This window comes from Salmo salar, chromosome ssa06 (assembly GCF_905237065.1).
Source record: "Salmo salar chromosome ssa06, Ssal_v3.1, whole genome shotgun sequence".
NCBI lineage: Eukaryota > Metazoa > Chordata > Actinopteri > Salmoniformes > Salmonidae > Salmo > Salmo salar.
Genome location: NC_059447.1, coordinates 66,073,739 through 66,095,047, shown reverse-complemented (window position 1 = coordinate 66,095,047; position 21,309 = coordinate 66,073,739). Strand labels below are relative to the sequence as shown.

Sequence of the window (21,309 nt, the reverse complement as noted above, 5' to 3'; positions counted from 1 at the left end):
CAGCAAATGGCAGCATTGCAATAGCACTCCTTTCCTACATTCAGACCTCAAAATGCTATGCTACTAGACCCGTTTCTCTAGGGCAGGTATTCCCAAACTGGGGTATGCGCAATGCCCTCGGGGGTACGCCAAATAAAAATGAGATTCACATTTTGTTTTTCACATTTTCAAACAGTCCATTTATATTTTCCCCCCTCGCCTGAGTAGCCTCGTTTCACTGCCAAAAATAAAATTAAACCATCTAGTGTTCAGCGAAATAACAACGTCAAATACAGGTAGCCTGGTCAAATAATTAACAACCAATCACAACCGTTACTCTCTCGGGGGAATTCCACTAATGGTCCATATGTAGCTGCTGCTCATTCCGTTTGCGCGAAAATTGATAAATGGTTTAAAAAAAAGTAAGGCCCGCGTCAATAGAGACACATACCAACTCTACTGGTGGTACTGATATTACCAGCAGTACTACACCTGTCGATGACACAAGCTGTTCTGCATCCATGAGCACATCCAATGCTAGCATCAGTAATTCTACATTTGTTGTTAGCCCAGCTAGCATGGACACTGACAGTTGTGAATCTGATGCAGCCGAAGATCTACTGCCCCCTTAACCGGGAAAGCACCGAACAACAGACAGGGACGTTGGACCATCGAAGAGGCGCAAATATGATGAGAAATACATTGATTTGGGGTTCACTTATATTGGGAGTAGTGCCTTTCCTCAGCCACAGTGTGTTATATGTGCAAAAGTACTATCTCACAACTTGATGAAACCTTCACTCTTGCGCAGACATTTAGAAACAAAACATGGCAATTTGAAAAATAAGCCACCAGAGTTTTTTGAGTGAAGACGACTTCCGAGTAATAGGACATGTATAAAAGCAACAGATACCATTAATAAGAAGGGGCTAGAAGCGTCTTATGTCGTGAGCTACTGAGTGGCTAGGACAGGCAAGCCCCATACTATTGTGGAGGACTTAATTCTCCCTGCTGCCGCGGATATGGCTGGGACAATGCTGGAGGAAAAGGCCCAAAAAACTACAGACAATTCCTTCATCAAACAAGACTGTTTCACGACGCGTCAGTGACATGGCAGGAGATGTTTTGAAACAATTACTGCTTCGCATACAAGACAGTGAATTATATGCGTTACAGCTGGATGAGTGAACAGACGTGGCGGGCCTGGCACAGCTCCTGGTATATGTCCGTTACATTTATGGGCGGTCAATTATGGAAGACATCCTCTTCTGCAAACCACTGGAAACCAGGACAAGAGGAGAGGATATTTTTTTAAAGTACTGGACAGCTTTGTGACATCAAATGGACTTTGGTGGTTGGTATCTGTACTGATGGCGCAAAAGCCATGACAGGAGACCTAGTGGAGTGGTAACGCGCGTGCAAGCAGTTGCTCCCAACGCCACTTGGGTACACTGCAGCATCCACGAGAGGCTCTTCCTGCCAAGGGAATGCCTGACAGCTTGAAAGACGTTTTGGACACTACAGTGATAATGGTTAACTTTGTTAAAGCAAGGCCCCTGAACTCTCGTGTATTTTCTGCACTATGCAATGATATGGGCAGCGACCATGTAACACATTTACAACATACAGAAGTGTGCTGGTTATCAAGGGGCAAAGTATTGACACGTTTTTTTGAATTGAGAGACGAGCTTAAAGTTGTCTTTACTGACCATAATTTTCACTTGTCTGACTGCTTGCATGATGATGAGTTTCTCACACGACTGGCCTATCTGGGTGATGTTTTTTCTTGCCTGAATGATCTGAATCTAGGATTACAGGGACTCTCCGCAACTATATTCAATGTGCGGGACAAAATTGAGGCTGATGATGAAGAAGTTGGAGCTCTTCTCTGTCTGCATTAACAAGGACAACACACAGGTCTTTCTATCATTGTATGATTTTTTGTGTGCAAATGAACACAAGCTTACAGACAATGTCAAATGTGATCTAGCGAAGCACCTTAGTGAGCTGAGTGCGCAATTAAGCAGGTACTTTCCTGAAATGGATGACACAAACAACTAGATTCGTTATGCTTTTCATGCCCTGCCTCCTGTCCACTTTCCGATATCTGAACAAGAGAGCCTCAACATTGCATCAAGCGGTTCTGTGAAAATTGAATTTAATCAGAAGCTACTGCCAGATTTCTGGATTGGGCTGCGCTCAGAGTATCCTGCCTTGGCAAATCGTGCTGTTAAGACACTGATGCCCTTCGCAACCACGTACCTATGTGAGAGTGGATTCTCGGCCCTCACTAGCATGAATACTAAATACAGGCACAGACTGTGTGTGGAAAACTATTTAATCTCCAATACAACCCAACATTGCAGAGTTCTGTGCATCCTTTCAAGCACACCCTTCTCATTAACCTGTGGTGAATTACTCACAATTTTTGATGAACAAATAAGGTTTTATATGTAAGATGGCTAAATAAAGAGCAGAATTATTGATTATTATTATATTATTTGTGCCCTGGTCCAATAAGTGCTCTTTGTCACGTCCCATGAGCCGGCTTGTGACAAAAACTCATTGTTATGTTTAATAAATGTATCGTATAGTGTGTGTGTGGCAGGCTTACAATGATGGCAAAAAAACAACATTTGAGAGTGTGCTGACCCTGGTGCTAGAGAGGGGTACGCAGCTGGAGGTTGAATGTTTGAAGGGTTACGGGACTATAAAAAGTTTGGGAACCATATTTTTGCTATCTCCTATTTTTCTGGCAATTCTCACATAGAAACTTCATTTGGAGGAAGAATGTTTGACATTCATATCACAAATCATGATGAAAGCAGACATTTTAAGCACTTTTCAGGCCTAGAATTTTTTTTTTATTTGACCTTTATTTAACCAGGTAGGCCAGTTGAGAACAAGTTCTCATTTACAACTGCGACCTGGCCAAGATAAAGCAAAGCAGTGCGACACAAACAACAACACAGAGTTACACATGGAATAAACAAACATAGTCAATAACACAACAGAAAAAAATCTATATACAGTGTGTGCAAATGAGGTAAGATTAGGGAGGTAAGGCAATAAATAGGCCGTAGTGGCGAATTTGGCAATTTAACACTGGAGTGATAGATGTACAGAAGATGAATGTGCAAGTAGAGATACTAGGGTGCAAAGGAGCAAAAAAAGAAATAACAATATGGGGATGAGGTCTTATAGGAAGCAACTACCTATGATCTGTGAACCGTACATGATACAGACATCTTCGTGTCATTATACTCCTTATAGTGTGCTCTCAAATATGAAAAATGGCTAGATTCTGAAATACAATTTCACATTCATTTATTCAACTTTAACAAAAATCTCAAAAATACCATTTAAGATTTTGCTTATTTTTATACATATTGTTTGGAATAATATACTCTTCAAATACGTCACATTTCCAGAGTGGCTCTCAAGTACTTTTCATGATAAAACCGATTTTATACATAGAAATTGACATTATAGGTCATTAACCAATCACAGCCCTACTTTAGGATTACACATTCAACAAACCACCAGCAGATTTCACTTTGAATCCATTTTCTCATTCACTGTGTTGGTGGAGCTCATAACAATTATCACGACTTCAGAATTAGCAGAAAGCCCACTCTGGAAATGTGATGTACTTGGAGAGTATATTGTTCCAAATGAAAAAAAATGAGCAAAATCAAAGAGTACTTTTGAGATATTTGTAATGTTGAATAAATTAAATGTGTATTTCAGAATCTAGACATACTCCATACGTTAGAGCACAAGATAAGGAGTATGGTTGTTAGTATCATGTACAGTTCGCAGGTCATAAGGTCTTACAGGAGGCATGTATAGGTCTAAAGGGGACCTAAAATGGCCACTTTCATCATGATTTTCAATGGCCACTTTCATCATGAAGTAAAAAGAATGTCAAACATCCTTCCTCCCAATGAAGTTTGTGAGAATTGCCAGAACAATCTCAGATAGGCAGGAAATATTTTTGCTTCGCTGGTGTTGAATAGCCCTATACACAGTGATCTGCGCCTGCCAAAGTAACATTATACAGAACCAACATTGGCTATTGTTTGCCTGTTAAAACCTTTAAAGCAAGGCCTCTTGGGTAATATGTTATACATACCAGGGAAAAAGGGTAGAGTATGAATGGAACGCTTTTACTCAATAAGATCAATATCGTGACAGAGAATTTCTATCCATTCTTCAACATTCGGACAGGTTTTTCCACAGAAAGCTGAATCATCCAATGACAACAGGACAGGTCACAGCCAGACCAGAATCTTGTCCTCATGAGCGATTTAGAAGGTCAGAGGCTAAAGGGTGGAGAATCTGTCGTCAGCTGCTGTGGGCTAGTAGAAGGTCGTGTGTCACACACTTTCACTGACACACCCTTGTTGAGCAGAGCCTGTCATTCAGCTTTGTGACAACAGTATTGATAATTCATTCAGTGAAGTTATATTTTTTTATTTATTTTATTTCACCTTTATTTAACCAGGTAGGCAAGTTGAGAACAAGTTCTCATTTACAATTGCGACCTGGCCAAGATAAAGCAAAGCAGTTCGACAACATACAAAAACACAGAGTTACACATGGAGTAAAACAACATACAATCAATGATGCAGTAGAAGAAAAAAAAAATAATAAAAAAAAAAATAAGACTATATACAATGTGAGCAAATGATGTGAGATAAGGGAGGTAAAGGCAAAAAAAATGCCATGGTGGCAAAGTAAATAAAGTATAGCAAGAAAAACACTGGAATGGTAGATTTGTAGTTTGAAGAAAGTTCAAAGATAAAATATAAATAATATGGTGCAAAGGAGCAAAATAAATTAACTAAATAAATACAGTAGGGGAAGAGGTAGTAGTTTGGGCTAAATTATAGATGGGCTATGTACAGGTGCAGTGATCTGTGAGTTGCTCTGACAGCTGGTGCTTAAAGCTAGTGAGGGAGATAAGTGTTTCCAGTTTCAGAGATTTTTGTAGTTCGTTCCAGTCATTGGCAGCAGAGATATGCTGGATATTAAGTCATGTACTGGATATAGAAAGGGCTGAACTGATATCTGAATGTAGATCAAATGATAATATAATACTGGTAAAACAAAATGATAATACAATACTTGTAAAACAAAATGAAAATTCATACAATGAGAACTTTGCATTGGACCCAAATATTTTTCACGTCCTGCATGTTGATGTGCTTCACGTCTTGCATGTTGAGCAGCAGTAGTGTAGTATGGCAGTGTGTTAGGAGTGTGTATTGTAGTGTGTTAGGAGGCGCTTTGATTATCCTGACCAGGTGGTGATTAGTGGTTCCCTGTTGGGCTTCACATGGCTCTCTCCATCCCGCTCTATTCTCTTGGCTCACTGGGACAGCTGGGTTACTGCAATTCTATACATTTTTCCATGGAGTCAAGGGAAAATATTGCAGTATGAATGCTAATTTCCTGCAATTCTACGCATTTTGCCATGGAAAATTTCTGTGGTCTTACTATCAAACAGAACCCCCCCCTCCACCAACTGCCACAGCTGCTGAAAAAAAGTCTTAGGGGAATAAAAGCAAGTGTCAGATCACACACTGACACAGAGCCTCCTAGCAGAGCAAGGATTTAATCACATATCCTTGGCCAAAGGACTGAAACATCTTGTCACATTTAAACAGACACTGGCAGAGGGACGGGAGGTGCAGTGGTGCAGCGTGGATAATGAGATCCCCAGCTGTACAAAAGGTCAGGTGAAGTGTGAGAGGTCGTTTCAGTCAGACTCCGGCCGAGTGGCTCTCTTCAGAGCTACAGTAGCCAGTATGACAGTGATAACGACTGCTCCAGCTCTGAAACAACGTCTATGGAAGTGTTGGCTAAAAGTCTTGAAACAATCAGGCTGTAATGTCATATTATGAAGTAGTTTAGCTAGGCTAAAACAAGTCTTATTTAACCACAACACATTCGCCAACAACAAACTCTCTCTCCACAACAGGGGCCTGATGCGTGCTTGGTTTTGATAATGGGTCATTAGAAAGCGTTCCCCGTACATAGAGGACAGATTAAACTCTGGCGAGAGCGTCATGGCGGTGCCACCCCCCTTCCTTTCTCTCCCACAATTTTTGGGGGAGTTTTTCAGGCAGTTTACACTTTGCTAAAAAGAGGCCCTTTCAGGACTGGTGCCTGTAATTCACCAGTTCTCGTTCCCCTAGAAGTTGTGTGTTCCTTTTCTCAATTTCAACCCCAGAGCTGAACGATTGCACCAAGCAATGTCCTCAGTCAGGGGAATTCATGTGTCAAATGATTCTCTTTGAGTTTCCTCCATTGTCACACAAACAAAATAAAGATGTTTGTTTGGTTTACCATCTAGGGCATTGTAGAGTTACTAACTTAATGCCATCACATCCAGCATAATCTCGGAATATTTTTACCACTTCCTTTTAAAGACTAAACTTGTTCGTAAACGAACATCAGATTGTTTAGATTTCCTTGCATTTTGCGTTGCCTGGGCAACCCCTTCTATGTGGAAAGATGTTCTGCATTAACTATTCAATGCGCTCAGCATGGAAGACTGCACGCACGCATAGGAGGTCAATCAAGGCTGCATTAAGTTACAGAGCTACACTGCTGGTCTGTCTCTGTGTGTGTGTGGATCAATGCACCGTGCTCACTCCATATTCAACAAAGATGTTCCTATAGGCATGACCATTTTTTTGTATGTTGGCCACAACACCGACAATTCATAAAGACATATAGTGCCTTCAGAAAGTATTCATACCCCTTGACTATTTGCACATTTTGTTGCATTACGGCCTGAATTCAAAATGGATTAAACGGATGTGTTTTCTCACCCATCTACACACCACAGAGTGGCAGTCTGTTCTGGAATGGGTGGCAAGTAATAAACTAGTCCTGAACATCTCTAAAACTAAGAGCATTGGCACAAATCATTCCTTAAGTCATCCCTTAAATTCTAGACCTCAGCTGAATCTGGTAATGAATGGTGTGGCTGTTGAACAAGTTGAGGAGACTAAATTACTTGGTGTTACCTTGGATTATAAACTGTCATGGTCAAAACATAGATTCAATGGTTGCAAAGATGGAGAGAGGTCTAGCCGTAATAGAGATGCTGTTCTTTTTTGACACACTCCACAAAGCAAGTCCTGCAGGCTCTTGTTGTATCTTATCTTGATTATAGTCCCATCATATGGTCAAGTTCTGCAAAAAAAAAGACCTAGTTAAGCTGCAGCTGGCCAGGAACAGAATGGTCCATTTTGCTCTTCATTGTAATCAGAGAGATAATATTAATACTATGTGCACCAGTTTCTCTTAGCTGAGAGTTGAGGAAAGACTGACTGCTTGTTTTTATAAGAAACGTGTTGGAAATGCCAAATTATTTGCATAGTCACTTTACACACAGCTCTGACACCAACCAGACATGCCACCAGGGGTCTTTTCACAGTCCCCAGGTACAGGAAACACAAAGGATTATACAGAGCCATGAGTACCTGGAACTCCCTTCCATCTTATATAGCGCAAGAGAACAGCAAACCTGGTTTAAAAAATTAAAATAAAGCAACACGGCACAATGCCTCTCCCCCATGTGACCTACTGGTTGTGTGTATGTACTGACGTGTGACCTACTGGTTGTGTGTATGTACTGACGTGTGACCTACTGGTTGTGTGTATGTACTGACATGTGACCTACTGGTTGTGTGTATGTACTGACGTGTGACCTACTGGTTGTGTGTATGTACTGACGTGTGACCTACTGGTTGTGTGTATGTACTGACATGTGACCTACTGGTTGTGTGTATGTACTGACGTGTGACCTACTGGTTGTGTGTATGTACTGACATGTAACCTACTGGTTGTGTGTATGTACTGACGTGTGACCTACTGGTTGTGTGTATGTACTGACGTGTGACCTACTGGTTGTGTGTATGTACTGACGTGTGACCTACTGGTTGTGTGTATGTACTGATGTGTGACCTACTGGTTGTGTGTATGTACTGACGTGTGACCTACTGGTTGTGTGTCCGTACTGACGTGTGACCTACTGGTTGTGTGTATGTACTGACGTGTGACCTACTGGTTGTGTGTATGTACTCACGTGTGACCTACTGGTTGTGTGTATGTACTGACGTGTGTAACTGATAGATGCACACACACAGACAGTGCCATCAGAAAGTATTCAGACCCCTTGACTTTTTCCACATTTTGTTAGGTTACAGCCTTATTCTAAAATCTATCATTTTTTCCCCCCTCAATCTACACATAATACCCCATAATGACGAAGCAAAAACAAGTTTAGACATTTTTGCTGATTTATAACATAAAAAAAAAAAACTGAAATATCACATTTACATAAGTATTCAGACCCTTTACTCAGTACTTTGTTGAAGCACTTTTGGCAGCATCAAGTCTTCCTGGGTATGACTCTACAAGCTTGGCACACCTGTATTTGGGGAGTTTCTCCCATTCTTCTCTGCAGATCCTCTCAAGTTCTGTCAGGTTGGATGGGGAGCATTGCTGCACAGCTATTTTCAGGTCTCTCCAGAGATGTCCGATCGGGCTGGGACACTCAAGGACATTCAGAGACTTGTTTTCATAAAGCATCTCTGTACTTTGCTCCATTCATCTTTGCCTCGGTCCTCCCAGTCCCTGCCGCTGAAAAACATCCCCACAGCATGATGCTGCCACCACCATGCTTCACCGTAGGGATGGTGCCAGGTTTCCTCCAAACATGACGCTTGGCATTCAGGCCAAAGAGTTCAATCTTGGTTTCATCAGACCAGAAAATCTTGTTTCTCATGGACTGAGAGTCTTTAGGTAGCTTTTAGCAAACTCCAAGCGGGCTGTCATGTGCCTTTTACTGAGGAGGGGCTTCCGTCTGGCCACTCTACCATCAAGACCTGATTGGTGGAGCGCTGCAGAGATGGTTGTCCTTCTGGAAGGTTCTCCCATCTCCACAGAGGAACTCTGGAGCTCTGTCAGAGTGACCATCGGGTTCTTGGTCACCTCCCTGACCAAGGCCCTTGTCCCAGCTCTAGGAAGAGTCTTGGTGGTTCCAAACTTCTTCAATTTAAGAATGATGGAGGCCACTGTGTTCTCGGGGACCATCAATGCTGCAGAAATGTGTCAGTACCCTTCCAACGATCTGTGCCTCGACACAATCCTACCTCGGAGCTCTACAGACAATTCCTTCAACCTCATGGCTTGGTTTTTGCTCTGACATGCACTGTCAACTATGGGATTTTATATTGACAGGTGTGTGCCTTTCCAAATCATGTCCAATCAATTTAAATTTACCACAGGTGGACTCCAATCAACTTGTAGAAACTTCAAGGAAGATAAATAAAAACAGGATGCACCTGAGCTCAATTGAGTCTCATAACAAAGGGTCTGAAAACGTATGTAAATAAGGTATCAGTTTTTATTTTTAATACATTTGCAAAAATGTCTAAAAACCTGTTTTCGCTTTGTCATTATGGGGTATTGTGTATAGATTGCTGAGGATATATGTAACGGTCGTCGTAGTGAATGGACCAAGGCGCAGCGGGTTGAGTGCTCATTTTGACGTTTATTTTAAATAACCACGAACACTTCACAAAACAAGAAACCGGACGACAATATAACAGTTTGCAGGCTAAACCTAGCAGTGCAAAAACAACCTCCCACAATTCCCAAAGCAAACATACTCCTAATTATAGGACCTTCAATCAGAGGCAACGATAAACAGCTGCCTCCAATTGAAGGCCCCAATCCCAAATACCTAAACATAGAAATAAACACCCTAGAACAGACATAGAATTAGACAAACATAGAACATAGACCAAAACCCCGGAAATCATAAATCAAACACCCCTCTACATAAACACACACTCAAACACACCCTGAACCACATAAAACAAATACCCCCTGCCACGTCCTGACCAAACAATAATAACAAATAACCCTTTTTCTGGTCAGGATGTGACAATATATATATTTTTTTCATTTTAGAATAAGGCTGGGGGGGGGGGGGATCACGTGACCCTTGAACGAGATGGCCGCATGAACTAAGAGTTCCGCACAAGTAGTTTTTGATTCTTGCCTGACATCAACAACAACATAACCATCAACGCGGGGCGTCTGGATGAGGCAGAGGGGTGAATCCTATCCATGGAAAACTCACTGACAGACAATAGCATATGCTAAAAAGAAAATAGAGCATCTGGAGGAGAAAACAGAGGTCCTGGAAAACAGGGGGCGAAGTAATAATTGTGTTCTATTAAATCTGGGCGAAAAAGAAGAGGGAAACATGCCACTGATCCGCTACCTGCAAGACAAACTTCCCGAGTGGCTCCACCTGTCCACTGACAGGCCCATAGAACTCGAGAGAGCTCACTGAGCACTGAGGCCCCCACCAGCAGCCAGACAACCACCGCGCCCAATCACCATACGTTTCCTGAGATTCACTGACAAGGAACGAGTCCTACAGGCGAAAATCAACACCATTACAGTGGGACACGCCAAACTCACTTTACACCAGGACCTGTCAGCTGGAATACGCCGAAAGCGCCGAGAGTGTGACGAGGTGAAGAAATACTCCATTGACCGAGGCATCTTTAGGGGATTCAAATACCCAAACGAGCTCAAGATTCTTCACCAAGGAGCCTTGCGACACTTCAAAACTCCAGAAGAGGCAAAACATTTTTTGAAAGACAATCCTGGTCACTGAGAAATGGACCAATGACTAAAAGCGATTAGTGTTATTACTAAAGGAGGTAAGACAACATACAGCCGCCATCCAAAGACCCACCCGCCCCGCTAAATGTCATTATAGCTGTCTAATTTATATTTATTTTCCTTTAGCTGAGAGGGATAGGCTCTATAGCCTAACCTAGGCCTACTAGGTCTATAGCCTAACCTAGGCCTACGTGCTACCTGTCCCAGACCTGCTGTTTTCAACTCTCTAGAGACAGCAGGAGCGGTAGAGATACTCTCAAAGATCGGCTATGAAAAAGCCAACTGACACTTACTCTTGTGTTGCTGACTTGTTGCACCCTCGACAACTACTATGATTATTATTATTTGACCATGCTGGTCATTTATGAACATTTGAACATCTTGGCCATGTGCTGTTATAATCTCCACCCGGCACAGCCAGAAGAGGACTGGCCACCCCTCATAGCCTGGTTCCTCTCTAGGTTTCTTCCTAGGTTTTGGCCTTTCTAGGGAGTTTTTCCTAGCCACTGTGCTTCTACACCTGCATTGCTTGCTGTTTGGGGTTTTAGGCTGGGTTTCTGTACAGCACTTTGAGATATCAGCTGATGTAAGAAGGGCTATATAAATACATTTGATATGAAATTTGATACTAACGTTTCAGCCTACTTTTATTTCCCTTTTTTTTTGTATTACTATTATTTGTAGTTTTCATTTTCACATAGGCCTCCACCATTTATAGGCTGTCGATTACGACACATTTACAGACCTAACGAGAAGCTCAATGTGTCAATTTTATTTTATGCCTATGGCCTTATCCTGTTGATAAAACGTTTTAATAAAAACAAACAACTTATCCTATAGATCCCTCTTAAGGATTTGCCCCAACATTTCTGTTTTATTTGGTCCAAACGATTAGCCCTATGTCCTTGGGGGAGGTATATGTAGGCCGGGCTATTGATTTTATTTTTAATGTGGTCTGGACGGGGGAGACGTTGTCACTTACTCAATGCGGGGTGGAGAGAATGAGGCATTTCTTTGGTGGGGAGGAGGAGACGTTGTGCGTTGCTAACTGTTCCTGTTTTTTAGATTTAGAAATCTATAGAGAGAGCGAGCTGAGAGAGAGAGAGAGCTCAAAGAGAGAGCGAGCTCAGAGAGAGAGAGAGCTCAGAGAGAGAGCGAGCTCAGAGAGAGAGCGAGCTCAGAGAGAGAGCGAGCTCAGAGAGAGAGTGAGCTCAGAGAGAGAGAGAGCTCAGAGAGAGAGAGCTCAGAGAGAGAGAGAGCGAGCGAGCTGAGAGAGCGAGCGAGCTCAGAGAGAGAGAGAGAGAGAGCCCAGAGAGAGAGCCCAGAGAGAGAGAGAGCTCAGAGAGAGAGAGAGCTCAGAGAGAGAGCTCAGAGAGAGAGAGCTCAGAGAGAGAGCGAGCTCAGAGAGAGAGCTCAGAGAGAGAGCGAGCTCAGAGAGAGAGCGAGCTCAGAGAGAGAGCGAGCTCAGAGAGAGAGCGAGCTCAGAGAGAGAGAGAGCTCAGAGAGAGAGAGAGCTCAGAGAGAGAGAGAGAGAGCTCAGAGAGAGAGAGCTCAGAGAGAGAGCGAGCGAGCTGAGAGAGCGAGCGAGCGAGCTCAGAGAGAGAGAGAGAGCCCAGAGAGAGAGCCCAGAGAGAGAGAGAGCTCAGAGAGAGAGAGAGCTCAGAGAGAGAGCTCAGAGAGAGAGCTCAGAGAGAGAGAGAGCGAGCGAGCTGAGAGAGCGAGCCAGCGAGCTCAGAGAGAGAGAGAGAGAGAGAGAGAGAGAGAGAGAGAGCCCAGAGAGAGAGCCCAGAGAGAGAGAGAGCTCAGAGAGAGAGAGAGCGAGCGAGCTGAGAGAGAGAGAGAGAGAGAGAGAGAGAGAGAGAGAGAGAGAGAGAGAGAGAGAGAGAGAGAGAGAGAGAGAGAGAGAGAGAGAGAGAGAGAGAGAGAGAGAGAGAGAGAGAGAGAGAGAGAGAGAGAGAGAGAGAGAGAGAGAGAGAGAGAGAGAGAGAGAGCGAGCCCAGAGAAAGAAAGAGAGAGAGAGAGCGAGCCCAGAGAAAGAAAGAGAGAGAGAGAGCATGCATGCAGGGCAGAATTAGGCCAATATCCACTAATAATAAAAACTCAAAAAAGAGCAATTAAGTTTTGGAAACATCTAAAATACAGTGACCCCCTCTCATATCATTACCAAGCCCTGCAATGCCAAGAGCTGAGCAAAGAAAAGAGTCCCCTCATCCAGCTGGTCCTGGGGCTGAGTTCACAAACCTGTTCTACTAACACACTGAAGCCTCAGGACCAGAACATCCAATCAATCAGAATAAACCAAATTACAACACAGTCAAAACAAAACTACATTGCTTATTGGGAAACACAAGCACAAACGCAAAGAAAAATGCAGTGCTATCTGGCCCTAAATCGACAGTACACCATGGCTAAATATTTGACCATGGTTACTGATCAAAACCTTAGAAAAACCTTGACAAAGTACAGGCTCAGTGAGCACAGCCTTGCCATTGAGAAGGGTAGACACAGGAAAACCTGGCTCCCTGTAGAGGAAAGGCTGTGCAACCACTGCACAACAGCAGAACCTGAGACGGAGCTGCATTTCCTGACAAAATGTCAAAAAATAAAACAATTAGAGAGTGTCATTTCCCCAAATTTGAAACCCTTATTCAAGGTTTCAAAGACCTCTCTGATGAGGATAGGCTACCCGTCCTGTTGGGGGAGGACACAGAGAGCTGTGTGTTGGCAGCGCACTACATTGCTGCCTGCCATAAGTTGAGGGACAGTGTCTGACAGACCAATAAACCTACACATGTCCTCTACTGTATGCTTATTGTTATTGTTCAATGTATGGTTATTTTGACCCTTGGTTATTGTTGTTACTGTTGTCCCGTTGACAATTTTGATTCTCATTTTTATTTATTTTTATATTGTAAATATCCAAAATAAGCTTTGGCAATATGTATATTGGTACGTCATGCCAATAAAGCGAATTGAAAAATTGAAAAATAGAAAATTGCGAGAGTGTGCCCAGAGAAAGAAAGAAAGAGAGAGAGAGAGAGCGAGCCCAGAGAAAGAAAGAGAGAGAGCAAGCCCAGAGAAAGAAAGAGGGAGAGAGCGAGCCCAGAGAAAGAAAGAGAGAGAGCAAGCCCAGAGAAAGAAAGAGGGAGAGAGCGAGCCCAGAGAAAGAAAGAGCGAGCGAGGGAGCTCAGAGAGAGAGCGAGAGAGAGCGAGCGAGCTCAGAGAGAGCGAGCGAGAGAGAGCGAGCAAGCGAGCTCAGAGAGAGAGAGTGAGCAAGCGAGCTCAGAGAGAGAGCGAGCGAGCTCAGAGAAAGAGAGAAGAGAAAAAAACGTTCTGAGAGAGAATTCATGCAGAAGAACGGCTCCTGACTTATAACTTTTTGGTTGTTAAGAGCGAGATTGACACGATTAAATTAGAGAAAAATGTATAGGTATTCAAATTGTACAACTGAAGATCAACACAGGAGGAAAAGATTGACAGAGAGTGAGTTAAAAGACAAATCTTCATCGTGGTAGCTAGCCAAATTCAAATCTGTCAGCTAGCTTACTGTCTAGCTCCAACTGTTTACTGGTGGTAACCATAGCAACATGGCCACTGAGGCAGCGCTAGCAGCAACAGCATCAGCAGAGACTTTCCTTCCCTTTTTTGAATACCCAGCAGAAATCAAATCAGAGAAATGTGGAATCCATTTTTTGTTTGCCGACTGCTTACAAACCTGTTATTTTACACAGACCAGCCTACTGCCTGGCATACAGCTGTACCACAAAGAAAGGCATCTGCAAGGGAAGGCAAATCCACATTTTTGAGGACAGCGAGAAGGACCAGGAAAACAGGTTTCTGACAGTAAACATGTACCAGAATGGTACTGTCATGGTCCAGGGCAGTGAGGCTGCACTCAGCTCTGTTGTGCAGGACTTCCCCACCCTAACGAAGATTGCAGAAAGCAAAAATGACAAGGACAGCACCCCGACCTCTCCCCTCACCTCAGGCACCCCAACAGCAGGGCTCTCCTCCCCCCTGCCTGCCTACAACCACCAGAGCCAAGACCACACTACCATCAGCCTGCTGAGAGACAGGCTGGCTCTGTTAGAAGTATGGGTTACTGAGCTGAAGGAGCAGCCCCCCAGCTACACCACCACCAGCCCAGACACAGAGCTTCTACAGGACCAGATCAACCAGTGCAGGACCCAGCTGAAGAACTCTGTCCAGGAGCTGAGAGAGAGCCTTACCACAGCGCTTGAGGAGGTAAAAGACACCATGAGGAGAGAGCTAGTGCAGGTAAAGGAGGAGATGACAAAGGAGTTGTCTGTCATCAAGAGGGTGCTACAGCACAGAGAACAGACTGTAGAGACTCCTAGAGAGAAGCTGCTGCCCCTCACCACCCCTAACAACCCCACCTTTACCCACAACCCCCCCCCCCCCCAATACCGACAACACTTTACCCACACCCCCAGTCAACAAGGAGGCTCACATGGAGACACCTACTACAGAGAGGAGCTCTCTGGCCCCCCCCGACACACCCCCACACACCCCTCCATGTACACAGGCCCTGTGTACTCCAGCCCCAGACCGTAAACGCACTAATCTGGTAAAACCCACTGAGGTGGCCATCCTCATTGACTCAAATGGGAAATTCATCCATGAAGATAAACTCTTCCCCCAACACAAGGTGTGCAAAATATGGTGCCCAAAAACACAGGATGCACTCCACATCCTGTCCCAGCCTGACTTTGGCACACCAGACCACATTATTATTCACACCGGCACCAACAACCTGCGAGAGGAACAGGAGAGAGTAGGCAGCCTGGTCAACAGAGTAGCAGAGAGGGCCTCTGAGTGGTTCCCCAACTCCTACATCACCATCTCCACTCTGCTGCCCCACAAAGACTTTCATCCCCGTACCATTCAGAAAGTCAACGCTGACATCACCAGAGGGTGTGGCCTACTCCCGAATGTACACGTTGCTCACCACCCAACAATCACCCCAGAGCACCTGCACGACCACTCCCACCTGAGGAAGCAGACAGTAGGGATGTTTGCCAAGTCTCTAAAGGACGTGGCACTTGGTAGACAAACACCCCATGCTGCACTGGACAGAGGACCACCCAGAGACCCCTACCAGACCACTGCACCACCAAGGAGCCCCAGGCCCCCTCAACGCCACACCAGACCCAGCGCACCCCACAGGCCCCACCCACCACCAGAGCATCACCACTTCCATCGGCTTAGCCAGACCAGACCAGGCTCAGAGAGAGAGCGAGTTCAGAGAGAGAGAGCGAGCTCAGAGAGAGAGAGAGCGAGCTCAGAGAGAGAGAGAGCGAGCTCAGAGAGAGAGAGCGAGCTCAGAGAGAGAGAGAGCGAGCTCAGAGAGAGAGAGAGCGAGCTCAGAGAGAGAGAGCGAGCGAGCTCAGAGAGAGAGCGAGCGAGCTCAGAGAGAGAGAGCGAGCTCAGAGAGAGAGAGAGCGAGCTCAGAGAGAGAGAGAGCGAGCTCAGAGAGAGAGAGCGAGCTTAGAGAGAGAGAGCGAGCTTAGAGAGAGAGCGAGCTTAGAGAGAGCGAGCTTAGAGAGAGAGAGCGAGCTTAGAGAGAGAGAGCGAGCTTAGAGAGAGAGCGAGCTTAGAGAGAGAGAGCGAGCTTAGAGAGAGAGAGCGAGCTTAGAGAGAGAGAGAGCGAGCGAGCTCAGAGAGAGCGAGCGAGCAAGATCAGAGAAAGAGCAAGCGAGATCAGAGAAAGAGCAAGCGAGATCAGAGAAAGAGCAAGCGAGCTCAGAGAAAGAGCAAGCGAGCTCAGAGAAAGAGAGTAAGCTCAGAGAGAGCGAGCGAGCTCAGAGAGAGAGCGAGCTCAGAGAGAGAGCGAGCTCAGAGAGAGCGAGCGAGCGAGCGAGCTCAGAGAGAGAGTGAGCGAGCGAGCTCAGAGAGAGAGCGAGCTCAGAGAGAGCGAGCGAGCGAGCGAGCTCAGAGAGAGAGTGAGCGAGCGAGCTCAGATAGAGAGCGAGTTCAGAGCGAGCCCAGAGAAAGAGCGAGCTCAGAGAAAGAGAGTAAGCTCAGAGAAAGAGAGCGAGAGAAGCTCAGAGAGAAAGAGAGCCAGCGAGAAAGAGAGCCAGCGAGCTCAGAGAGAAAGAGAGCCAGCGAGCTCAGAGAGAGCGATCGAGCTCAGAGAGAGCGAGCTCAGAGAGAGAGAGCGAGCTCAGAGAGAGAGAGCGAGAGAGCGAGCGAGATCAGAGAGAGTGAGCGAGCGAGCTCAGAGAGAGAGAGAGAGCTCAGAGAGAGAGAGCGAGCTCAGAGAAAGAGAGTGAGCGAGCGAGCTCAGAGAGAGAGAGTGAGCGAGCGAGCTCAGAGAGAGAGTGAGCGAGCGAGCTCAAAGAGAGAGTGAGCGAGCAAGCTCAGAGAGAGCGAGCAAGCTCAGAGAGAGCGAGCAAGCTCAGAGAGAGCGAGCGAGCAAGCTCAGAGAGAGCGAGCGAGCAAGCTCAGAGAGAGCGAGCGAGCGAGCTCAGAGAGAGAGCGAGCGAGCTCAGAGAGAGAGCGAGCGAGCTCAGAGAAAGAGCGAGCGAGCTCAGAAAGAGAGCGAGCGAGCTCAGAGAGAGAGAGCTCAGAGAGAGAGAGCGAGCGAGCTCAAAGATAGAGAGCGAGAGAGCGAGCGAGATCAGAGAGAGAGAGCGAGCGAGCTCAGAGAGAGAGCGAGCGAGCTCAGAGAAAGAGAGCGAGCGAGCGAGCTCAGAAAGAGAGCGAGCGAGCTCAGAAAGAGAGCGAGCGAGCTCAGAAAGAGAGCGAGCGAGCTCAGAAAGAGAGCGAGCGAGCGAGCTCAGAGAGAGAGAGCTCAGAGAGAGAGAGCGAGCGAGCTCAAAGATAGAGAGCGAGCTCAGAGAGAAAGAGAGCGAGCTCAGAGAGAAAGAGAGCGAGCTCAGAGAAAAAGCGAGCGAGCTCAGAGAAAAAGCGAGCGAGCTCAGAGAGAAAGCGAGCGAGCTCAGAGAGAAAGAGAGCGAGCTCAGAGAGAAAGCGAGCGAGCTCAGAGGGAGAGCGAGCGAACTCAGAAAGAGAGAGAGCGAGCTCAGAAAGAGAGAGAGCGAGCGAGCTCAGAGAGAGAGAGAGTGAGAGAGCGAGCGAGCGAGCGAGCGAGCTCAGAAAGAGAGAGCGAGCGAGCTCAGAGAGAGAGAGCGAGCGAACTCAGAAAAAGAGCGAGCGAGCTCAGAAAAAGAGCGAGCGAGCTCAGAGAAAGAGCGAGCGAGCTCAGAGAAAGAGCGCGAGCGAGCTCAGAGAGAAAGAGAGCGAGCGAGCTCAGAGAGAAAGAGAGCGAGCGAGCTCAGAGAGAAAGAGAGCCAGCGAGCTCAGAGAGAGAGAGAGTGAGCGAGCTCAGAGAGAGAGAGCGAGCGAGCTCAGAGAAAGAGAGCGAGCGAGCTCAGAGAAAGAGAGCGAGCGAGTTCAGAGAGAGAGAGCGCGCGCGAGCTCAGAGAGAGCGAGCGAGCGAGAGAGCTCGCGCAGAGAGACAGAGAGCTCCCTCAGAGAGAAAGAGAGCTCCCTCAGAGAGAAAGAGAGCTCCCTCAGAGAGAAAGAGAGCTCCCTCAGAGAGAAAGAGAGCTCCCTCAGAGAGAAAGAGAGCTTCCTCAGAGAGAAAGAGAGCTCCCTCAGAGGGAGAGCGAGAGCTCCCTCAGAGGGAGAGCGAGAGCTCCCTCAGAGGGAGAGCGAGAGCTCCCTCAGAGGGAGAGCGAGAGCTCCCTCAGAGGGAGAGCGAGAGAGCTCAGAGGGAGAGCGAGCGAGCTCATAGGTAGAGCGAGCGAGCTCAGAGAGAGAGCGAGCGAGCTCAAAGAGAAAGAGAGCCAGCGAGCTCAGAGAGAGAGAGCGAGCGAGCTTAGAGAGCGAGAGAGAGCGAGCGAACGAGCGAGCTCAGAGAGGGAGAGCGAGCGAGCTCAGAGAGAGAGCGAGCGAGCGAGCTCAGAGAAAGAGCGAGCGAGCTCAGAGAAAGAGCGAGCGAGCTCAGAGAAAGAGCGGAGCGAGCTCAGAGAAAGAGCGAGCGAGCTCAGAGAAAGAGCGAGCGAGCTCAGAGAAAGAGCGAGCGAGCTCAGAGAAAGAGAGCGAGCGAGCTCAGAGAAAGAGAGCGAGCGAGCGAGCTCAGAGAAAGAGAGCGAGCGAGCAAGCTCAGAGAGAAAGAGAGCGAGCGAGCTCAGAGAGAAAGAGAGCCAGCGAGCTCAGAGAGAAAGAGAGCCAGCGAGCTCAGAGAGAGAGAGAGTGAGAGAGAGCGAGCTCAGAGAGAGAGCGAGCGAGCGAGCTCAGAAAGAGAGAGAGAGCGAGCGAGCTCAGAAAGAGAGAGAGAGCGAGCGAGCGCAGAGAAAGAGCGAGCGAGCTCAGAGAGAGAGCGAGCGAGCTCAGAGAGAGAGCGAGCGAGCTCAGAGAGAGAGAGCGAGCGAGCTCAGAGAGAGAGAGCGAGCGAGCTCAGAGAGAGAGAGCGCGAGCGAGCTCAGAGAGAGAGAGCGAGCGAGCTCAGAAAGAGAGAGCGAGCGAGCTCAGAAAGAGAGAGAGAGCGAGCTCAGAGAGAAAGAGAGCCAGCGAGCTCAGAGAGAAAGAGAGCCAGGGAGCTCAGAGAGAGAGAGCGAGCAAGCTCAGAGAGAGAGAGCGAGCGAGCTCAGAGAGAGAGAGCGAGCTCAGAGAGAGAGAGCGAGCTCAGAGAGAGAGAGCGAGCTCAGAGAGAGAGAGCGAGCTCAGAGAGAGAGCGAGCTCAGAGAGAGAGCGAGCTCAGAGAGAGAAAGAGAGCGAGCTCAGAGGGAGAGCGAGCGAGAGCGAGGGAGAGCTAGCGAGCTCAGAGGGAGAGCGAGCGAGAGCGAGCTCAGAGAGGGAGAGAGCGAGCTCAAAGAGTGAGTGAGCACAGAGAGACAGCTAGCGAGCTCAGAGACAGAGCGAGCGAGTTCAGAGAGAGAGAGCGAGCGAGCTCAGAGAGAAAGAGAGCGAGCTCAGAGGGAGAGCGAGCGAGCTCAGAGGGAGAGCGAGCGAGAGCGAGGGAGAGAGAGCGAGCTCAGAGAGGGAGAGAGCGAGCTCAAAGAGAGCGAGCGAGCTCAAAGAGTGAGAGTGAGCACAGAGAGACAGCTAGCGAGCTCAGAGACAGAGAGCGAGAGAGATCAGAGAGAGAGCGAGCGAGTTCAGAGAGAGAGAGCGAGCGAGCTCAGAGAGAGAGAGAGCGAGCTCAGAGAGAGAGCGAGAGAGGCGAGTTCAGAGAGAGAGAGGCGAGCTCAGAGAGAGAGAGCGAGCTCAGAGAGAGAGCGAGCTCAGAGAGAGAGAGCGAGCGAGCTCAGAGAGAGAGAGCGAGCGAGCTCAGAGAGAGCGAGCGAGCGAGAGAGCTCGCGCAGAGAGACAGAGAGCTCCCTCAGAGAGAAAGAGAGCTCCCTCAGAGAGAAAGAGAGCTCCCTCAGAGAGAAAGAGAGCTCCCTCAGAGAGAAAGAGAGCTCCCTCAGAGAGAAAGAGAGCTCCCTCAGAGGGAGAGCGAGAGCTCCCTCAGAGGGAGAGCGAGAGAGCTCAGAGGGAGAGCGAGCGAGCTCATAGGTAGAGCGAGCGAGCTCAGAGAGAGAGCGAGCGAGCTCAAAGAGAAAGAGAGCCAGCGAGCTCAGAGAGAGAGAGCGAGCGAGCTTAGAGAGAGAGAGAGAGAGCGAGCGAACGAGCGAGCTCAGAGAGGGAGAGCGAGCGAGCTCAGAGAGAGAGCGAGCACAGAGAGACAGCTAGCGAGCTCAGAGACAGAGCGAGCGAGTTCAGAGAGAGAGAGCGAGCGAGCTCAGAGAGAAAGAGAGCGAGCTCAGAGGGAGAGCGAGCGAGCTCAGAGGGAGAGCGAGCGAGAGCGAGGGAGAGAGAGCGAGCTCAGAGAGGGAGAGAGCGAGCTCAAAGAGAGCGAGCGAGCTCAAAGAGTGAGAGTGAGCACAGAGAGACAGCTAGCGAGCTCAGAGACAGAGAGCGAGAGAGATCAGAGAGAGAGCGAGCGAGTTCAGAGAGAGAGAGCGAGCGAGCTCAGAGAGAGAGAGAGCGAGCTCAGAGAGAGAGCGAGAGAGAGCGAGTTCAGAGAGAGAGAGCGAGCTCAGAGAGAGAGAGCGAGCTCAGAGAGAGAGCGAGCTCAGAGAGAGAGAGCGAGCGAGCTCAGAGAGAGAGAGCGAGCGAGCTCAGAGAGAGCGAGCGAGCGAGAGAGCTCGCGCAGAGAGACAGAGAGCTCCCTCAGAGAGAAAGAGAGCTCCCTCAGAGAGAAAGAGAGCTCCCTCAGAGAGAAAGAGAGCTCCCTCAGAGAGAAAGAGAGCTCCCTCAGAGAGAAAGAGAGCTCCCTCAGAGGGAGAGCGAGAGCTCCCTCAGAGGGAGAGCGAGAGAGCTCAGAGGGAGAGCGAGCGAGCTCATAGGACGAGCGAGCTGCAGAGAGAGTTGTTTGAGCCCGAAGATGTTATTATTTCAGCTTGTTCGTAATATATATTTCAACTTTGTTTGTATATATATATATATTTGTTTAACCGAGCCCGCAGAGTGAGACAGCCTGAGTTTCACATATATTTGTTTGCACAGCCTGGTATGTTATTTAGCTGAGTCTCAGAGAAAAGAGTTTAGCTTGTATTTCCAGAGTCATTCTGCCCGTTCCGCATAAATATTCGTTCG

General features: G+C 47.4%; 1 protein-coding gene across 1 annotated transcript; it reads left to right on the top strand.

Annotated features, from left to right (window-relative positions):
* Nucleotides 1-18,810: 18,810 nt before the first annotated feature.
* Nucleotides 18,811-19,206, top strand: LOC123743333 (kinesin-related protein 12-like; the record flags this gene model as incomplete). Its single annotated transcript, XM_045719523.1, has 2 exons — nt 18,811-18,891; nt 19,153-19,206. Coding segments are annotated over 2 exons (135 nt in total), but the record flags the coding sequence as incomplete, so codon positions are not given.
* Between the last annotated feature and the right edge of the window lie 2,103 nt (nt 19,207-21,309).